This window comes from Argiope bruennichi, chromosome 6, assembly GCF_947563725.1.
Source record: "Argiope bruennichi chromosome 6, qqArgBrue1.1, whole genome shotgun sequence".
NCBI classification, from domain to species: domain Eukaryota; kingdom Metazoa; phylum Arthropoda; class Arachnida; order Araneae; family Araneidae; genus Argiope; species Argiope bruennichi.
Genome location: NC_079156.1, coordinates 123,361,575 through 123,369,655, shown reverse-complemented (window position 1 = coordinate 123,369,655; position 8,081 = coordinate 123,361,575). Strand labels below are relative to the sequence as shown.

General features: G+C 30.9%; 1 protein-coding gene across 1 annotated transcript; it reads right to left on the bottom strand.

Annotated features, from left to right (window-relative positions):
- Positions 1-1,656: 1,656 nt before the first annotated feature.
- LOC129972863 (zinc finger protein 836-like) lies at positions 1,657-2,973 on the bottom strand. The gene has a single exon (XM_056087160.1). The coding sequence runs from the start codon at positions 2,965-2,967 to the stop codon at positions 1,840-1,842; it is 1,128 nt and encodes a 375-aa protein (XP_055943135.1). The 5' UTR covers positions 2,968-2,973; the 3' UTR covers positions 1,657-1,839.
- Between the last annotated feature and the right edge of the window lie 5,108 nt (positions 2,974-8,081).

The window sequence follows — 8,081 nt, the reverse complement described above, 5'->3', positions numbered from 1 at the left end:
ATGCAAAACAAATAAATGTCTTTGGCTCATTCTTAATCCGTTTAGTTCTTGGTTTGCTACAATACTTACAGCTTTTGACTTAAAGACATGAAAACATTATTTTAGTTCCTTAATTTTTTTATTTCGATGCTTAATCTCCGTTTTTATTTCATTCAAAATCAAAAATAAAATTATTTTTAGATAAAAAAAGTTGTTCATTCAAATATTACATTTAACGCAAGATTTCTTTTAAAATTTTATAAATTAATAAATTGCTCCCCTTTAGATGCAACTTTCATTAAAGTAAAATTAAACAGACTATAATTTAATGGATAATTAATATTGCAGTCAATAAGTCAATCCAGAAAATGCTTAACATGTTATTTCTTTCTAAAAAGGAAATCGACAAAAGCTCGCTAATTCAAGTATTATTAAAATTGTTAACAGATGAAGAAAGACAAAATTTAGAATTTTAATTTCTTTTGCAATCATTATCTTGGCAGTTTATTATCGGGCCGTGATGGACTGGTGGTAAGATCTCGGCTTCAGAACCGGAAGGTTTCAAGCATGAGTCCCAATTCCACCATGTCTGCGGGTCTGATGCATGTTAAATCCGTAGGGGTCAAACATCCTCCTGCTTATGTAGTGCACAAATTTTGACATTGGGGTGCCAGCTCTAGAGTCATGCTTATCATCTGACCGCAATTCTAATTTGCGAGGTCCGTCCCAAAATTGTGACTTAGTATTGATTAAAAAATGGGAAATTAATAAAACTAATCCAAGGGATGTTTTGTGAGTAATCTGAAAGATATTCGATCATTCATTTGCTCAGTAGACATCAGCTGAGCAGGAGCCTCTTATGTGTATCAACCGCCTTAAGAACATAGATTGTCATTGCAGACAATTTTACTTACCAATTGATCAAAAGAGTCGTGCTTTCACTATTACCTTGATTATTAGATGCCCTATTATTATCAGGAAAAAAGTAATAAGAATTTTGAGGTTTTATTTATTTCATATCCAAAATTAAAATAACGTAAATGTGAAGAATAATTTGTCCTTTATTGGGATTGTTAGAGATTATCATTGAATATTTAAAGTAAGCGTTAAGTTGAGTAAGAAATAAAATTTCGTTATTATAACCAGTATGAACGTTAAATATGCATTAATGCATACAATGTGATTGAATTAAAAAATGGAATATCTCTGCTTAACTGTTTGAAACATCTGAGTTTTCAATCGCGCTTTCATGTCATAAGAATTGCCTAAATTGAATAATTCATGCACATAATGAACAAAACTTAACAAAAATACTTCAAATAACACACTTTAATGTTAAAGAATTTAGAGGAATCATAGCCATTAAATTATATGAAAACAATTCATCTGAAATCAAATACAATCCTAACCAAAGCAAGTCAGAAAGTCGTCTGAGGTGACTCGTATAAAATTACGATATATTAGATATATTCTAAATTACAAATATACATTAATCTTGAAGTTTAATGGTGATTTAATGCAAATTCTTATCTGTTTTTTAAATTCATATCGAATTTATATCGAAAAAATTCAAAATAAATACTCCAAAGAATGGACTCAAATATTCAATAAAACATTTCAATGAATTTGATTTCATGTCCGTCAAGGCGATAAAATATAAAACCGTTTCTTCTTTAAAATGCTAATAAAAACTAAATTGACACTTGATGGTCATTCAAATAAAATTGGAGTAATAAAAAGATTAGAAAAAAAATCGTATATTTTTTATAAAAACGTCCGCAATGTTTTTCTTCCTTGCTTGATGATCTGCCTCTAACGATATTTTTAAAGATTCTTCTTTTACTTATGTTGATGCATCTTTTAATGCATTTGCAGACTTCTTTTGTATAAAACTTTCTTTCCACAGATATCACATTTATACTGTTCGTGCTTGCAAGCATGTCTCTTCAAAGAATACATTTTTGTAAATAACTTTCCACAGATTTCACATGGAAATCTTTTTTCTATGTGACTAATCGTATAATGTGTCGTCAAATGACTTTTTTGTTTGTATCCTTTCCCGCAAACGTCGCAGGTGAATATTTTCTCATGACTAAGAACATGCCTATTGAAAGAACTCTTATGTACGTACGATTTACCACAAATGCCACATCTGTATTGTTTCTCTCCATCATGGGTCAGCATATGCGATTTTAAAAGACTGTTTATTCTGAATCGTTTCCCGCAAATATCACAATGAAATGGTTTCTCTCCCGTATGCGTGCTGACGTGTTTCTGTAGATTACTCTTTTCATAAAATAATCTTCCACAAAAGTCACAACTGTGTTTTTCTTCCTCCCCATGGATTAGTCTATGCCTTAGTAAGTGATATTTGTCTTTGTATACCATTTGGCAAACGCTGCATGTCCACTGTTTTACTTTAGTAGTCACTGCTTGGTATGGTTTAGGTTGGAATTTTTCCTGACACAAACTACCTTCGCTTTCATTCAAGGGCAATCGGGAAGGACCAGGAACTGCATAGACCTCATTTACAGTGCATTTATTGTAAGTCTTAGACTTTCCCGAAAATGAAACTGGGTTAGAACCGATTTCTTGATTAGCCCCAGAAGTCACTTGTTTCGATAAATTGGAATCATTGTAAGGATCAGGATTTCTATTGAATATTTCATTACAGACTGATGATAATTCCGGTAATGCTAGTGAAACTGGTCTTGATCCGATTTGTTGACCAGTCCCGAACGTCACTTCTTTCGATACACCGGAAACAGTGCAAGGATCAGATATTCTATTGAATATTTCAGTACAGACAGACGCTAACTCAGGTAACTGCTCGCTATACAAAGAGATAAACTCATTTTCATGAAGGAGTAGTTCATCCTCAATATCCTGCAATATTTGGTTTCCCAGCATCCAAGGGTTATTTAAGCAGACATGTCCTTGTTGAGATTCAAACGGTTTGTGGCAGTTCAAACACCTGAGCTCTTCCATTTTATCACCGAGACCATCTTTAGTTTTTATGTTTCATCTTTAAATATAAATAAGTGATTCTTATAATTTTAGTTTCAATTCACTTCAAATATAATTCTTTATTACAAATGATTGAATTTTCTTAGCGTATTATTTAGCATATATTTAAAAAATTATAATCTAGCAATTTAATTTACAATTTTTTTTGCAATAGATAATTTAATATATCGATATCGATAAATTTTCTTGGATAAACAAATAATGATTATTAACATACTACAAAAAATATTGAGAAATAATTTTACAGTATGAATAAATCGCTCCAGCCATTGTTTGAAGAAAATATTTGCTGTGAAAAATCGGAATTGATGTTTTAAAAGTATAGAGAGAGAAGTCTGTTGATCAGTTCCGAGAATGTCTTCTTTCAATAAACTGACATCAGTGCTGGAATTGGAAATTTTCTTGAATATTTCATCGCAGACTGATGATAATTCTGGTAATTGCTCTCCTGCCAATGAGATAAACTCATATTCATCAACTTCTAGGACATCCGCAATACCCTGTAATATTTTATTTTCATCAACATTTCCCAGCATCCAACAGCTATTTAAGCAACGATGTCCTTGTTGAATGTCAAATGGCGCATTGCAATTTAAACACCTTCAGCTCCTTCATTCTTTAACCAACTCTCTTCAATTTTTATGCTCCAGTGTTAAAGTAAATAAGTGATTCTCATTATTTTCTTTTCAATTCACTTCATATAAAGTTTTTTCACGCAAATGTCTGAATATTCTTCAAGACAGAGTTGTAACGCGAAATTATATAAGCTTGTAATTTTTTTAGCATATATTTAGAAATATAATTTAGGAATGGAAATTTTCGTTTTTTTTTCAGTATGCAATTTAAGATTTCAACATCGGTACACTTTTTCAGTTAGACTAGTAATGATTTTTATTGCATTAAAAAATCTATTAAGTGAAAATATTATAATATGAAAACATCACCCCAGCAACTGTTTGAAGAAAATACTTTCAAGGAATTCAGGGGTTACATTCTTTTAAATTAACGAAAATTTAAATTATATCTTAAAGATTCAAATTCATAAATTTATGAATAGCAACCGAGATTGGCCTTAAAAGTCCCCTAGGGCATTTGGAAATAATTATTTTTAAATTTCTTTAAAACAATTTTTTTAGCATTTAATTTGCATTTTTTTATTGTTTATATCATAGGCATTATTTCAGGAAAAAATATTACAAAATATTGTAAAATAGTTCATTTACTTATGGTGAAAAAGTTGAGGAAAAAGCGTTGTCCACATTATTTGAATCCGTTAAAAAAGAAATATATAGTCCTTCTTGCTTTATTTTCTATAGATTCAGTTTTTGCTACATTCAGAAATGAAATGATAAAAGCAAGATAGAGTGAAATTCTGAATATGCGAGATTAGGAATGCGGTTCAAAAAGAGATGTCCAGATACTGTTCAAGAATAGACGTTACCCAGATTATGTGAAATCGTGCAAAAAGAAAGAGAATATCCTTCCTACTTAATTATCACTCATCTTTTTAAATCAAACAATATATATATTTTGCTGTTGAAGCTCTTAAAAACAGAAAATTAGGCAGTTTTAGACTTTTATTTAATTTCGTTATATTGCATGTGTTCCCAAAACGAAATATATAATCTATTATATAATAAATAAATGCTATCTATTCTTTTTTTAAACTTTTGTAATAAATCACATTTCTAATACATTAACATTTATTTAATTTATAATTAAAGTATTATAGCCTTAGTAAATAAGAATATAGAGACATGATGGTTCCTCCTAACAAATGCATTCCGAATTTGGGTTTCTAGAAATAGAAGGTTTCCAGAAGTATACTGATCTCTATGGAAAACACTCTGCAACGGGAGATGCATCCTTTTTTCTCCAGATCGAAAATTAGGCGAGCATTGACCATGAACTCGAAGGTCTTACAAAGGCAGTGTGTAAGAGCAATCGGTCTGTAGTTAAGAGGGACAGTTGGCTCGCTGCCAGACTTTAAGATAGGAATACCAATAGCTTCCCGCCATTGCGATGGGTATTTCTGCCCAGCCTAAATCTATTAAAAAGCAGTAACAAATTAGAAAGGGAAATAGTACTCAAATGGCGAAGCATGTTATATCTGTTTCCATCTGGCCCAGGACTGTTATCATGTACCTGAGGCAAGGTCATTTTCAGGTGAAACATCCAGAATTCACAGTTATATGGAATTTTTCTTCGGGCTTTAAAACGCAGAGGCAACCATTCTGCGCGATTCATAATTGCCAGAAAATCAGGGCTGTAAGAATTAGTTGCTTGGCCGAGAAGGTTAGCAACGTCTAATGAGCGCTCGAATGCATCATATTATCGGTTTTTAAAACAATAATTGAAATTTTATGATAGATCTCATTAGCAGATTTTACATTTTTCCTTAAATGTTTAATGGAAGTTGGGAATGTGATGGATAAAGCAAAGTTAGTTCATGATTCTCTTTAGCTACGATGCCTGTTTGCTGCGAGCTAGCTCCTTGGCTCTTTAAAAATTGATCAATTTCTCAATCGTAGGTACCTTCTAAAAATATTCCAGAGTTTTCTTCTCCTTGTGACTTTCGCAACAGGCTTTATTCCACCACAGTCTATGAAATTTTTTTAGATGTGAGGAAGTTTTTGAAATGGTGGTGTTCGCGAAGTTCATTATCGTATCAATGGTACTTGTATTGCTTTCAAAATATCTGAATTACTGACCATAGCCTCATTTGTGTTGTTTTTCTCCACCATGGGTTAGCACATGCGTTTTTAGATGATTTTTTTTATCTGAAAAGCTTCCCGCAAATAACACAAGGGAAGGGTTTCTCACCCGTATGCTTTAGGATGTGTCTCTGTAAAATACTATTTTTATGAAACAATTTTCCACAAAATTTACATCTGTGTTGTTGTTTTTTTTCTCCTCCATGGTTTTGCATATGACTTTCAAAACTTTGTCTTTTTTGAAATACTTTTTTGCAAACTTTGTATGTCCACCCATTTACATTAATAGACACTGCATGGTATAGTATGGGTAGAAATTCTTCCTGGGACAAACTTCCTTTGCTTTCATTCAAAATCAATCGGGAAGTACCAGGAACTGCATAGGCATCATTTACGGGGCGTTTGGCATAGGTTTCAGATTTTTCCGGTAAATGACACAGGGCATGATCTGTTATGCTGATCAGTCCCGCGGGATGCTTGTTTCCATAAACTGGAATTGGTGGATGGATGGAAAATTCTGTTGAATATTTCAGCGCAGACTGATGATAATTCCGGTAATTGCTCGCTATCCAAAGTAATAAAGTCATTTTCATCTAGGTCTAGTTCATCCTCGATATCCTTCAATATTGTGTTTACATCAAAAGTTCCATGCATCCGATGGCTATTTAAGCAGCGATGTCCTTGTTCACGCTCAAATGCCTCATTACAGTTCAGACACTTCAGCTCACACATTCTTTAAACGAGACTCTCTTCAATTTTAATGTTTCTCTGTTTGAGATAAATTAGTGATTCGTATTATTTTCTTTTTACTTCACTTCACAAAATTCTTTACTACAAATGTCTGAATATTCTTGTGAAGGGGTGTAACGCAAAATCTGATAAGAATTTAAGGCCTAATTTTAGCATATATTTAGGAAATATAGTGTATCAATTTAAATTTTCGACTTTTTTTAATAGATAATTTAAGATACCAACCACGGTAAACTTTCAGAGTCAGACTAATAGCGATTATTAATGTTTTTAAAAAGTCTATTAAGAAATAATTTTACAATATGAATAAATCGGTTCAGCCACTGTTTGAAAAATATATCAGCCGTGCAGACAGGTTATAAAATTATCGTATATTATCGCAAATTAAGCAGTTTTCAACTTTTACTTGATTTTATAATATTACATATGTTTCCGAAACCAAATATGTGATTCATTATATTATAAATGAATGCTATTTATTCTTTTTATTTAATCTTTTGTAAGAAAATCTCATTTCAAGTACACTAACATTTACTGAATTTGCAATAAAATTTGCTTTAAATCAACTGTACTTTCCTCGCAAACATAACCATGAAATAGGTGTTTGCAGTTATATAATAAGATTTTTTTTAAAAAAATTCTGAATAATAATACTAGTAATACATTATAAAGATTTATGTTTAAAAAACTTAATTCTAATAACCTGCGTAAACCTGCCGTTCAATTATTATAATAAATTTTATTGTATTTTCTTTTAATAATAAGATTATTTATATGAAAAAATAATATGCTTGAGATGATACAACAATATAATAGGTATTGGGACATTGTGTGCAACAGGAAATATTTAATAAATTCTTTCGTAAATTACATCTCTTCTTTATATTAAAAATAAAATGCACTTCAAAAGAAATGTCTCCCTTTTTTGGTAACAACCGTAAATCATTTCTTGTGATAAAATGATAATATGAAAGAAACAAATGTGGGAATTTCTATTCTTGTTAAATGGAAAATGAAATATTCTTATGTTTTAACGCGTAACTGGAGACGGGAGTCAAAATGACTCCATGTTGCTCATTATCTCTGACTATCACGTGATATGTTTTCCATAAATACATTCATTTCCTCTGTACCTTAAAGTTGTTCTTTCAGCAGTATGTTGGTGAACACCTCCGCTTAATAGAGTTATTCTATTTCAAAGTTATTGTTGTTATTTGTAGTGTCATTGACTCCAATTCTTAGAAACTGTTTTAATTTGAATGATGCAAATAGATTAAAGAAATATTCTTAAATTAATATTTAAAAATATTTACTTTTGTTTGTTAAATTCTAATATTCTTTAACATTAGTGTAATTCCGGAATATCTAAACGAAGTAATACTCATTAAAATAGTGTTTAGGATTTTTCCATAGCATCTTGAACATTTCAATATTAATATTTTTTATATTTTGGTAACTATAGGATTTCCAGAATGTATTGCGTTTCCAAATTAAATTGCAATGCAATTTACAAAAAATAAATGAAAAATAAGAATGGAGTGATTTTGACTCCAGATCTCCAGCCTCTAAAGGAAATTGACATCTCCAATTCCACTTTAAATATAGCCAGAA

Coding starts and splice junctions, on each gene's coding strand:
- LOC129972863 (XM_056087160.1), bottom strand. CDS start 2,967: ATGGAAGAGCTCAGGTGTTTGAACTGCCACAAACCGTTTGAATCTCAA.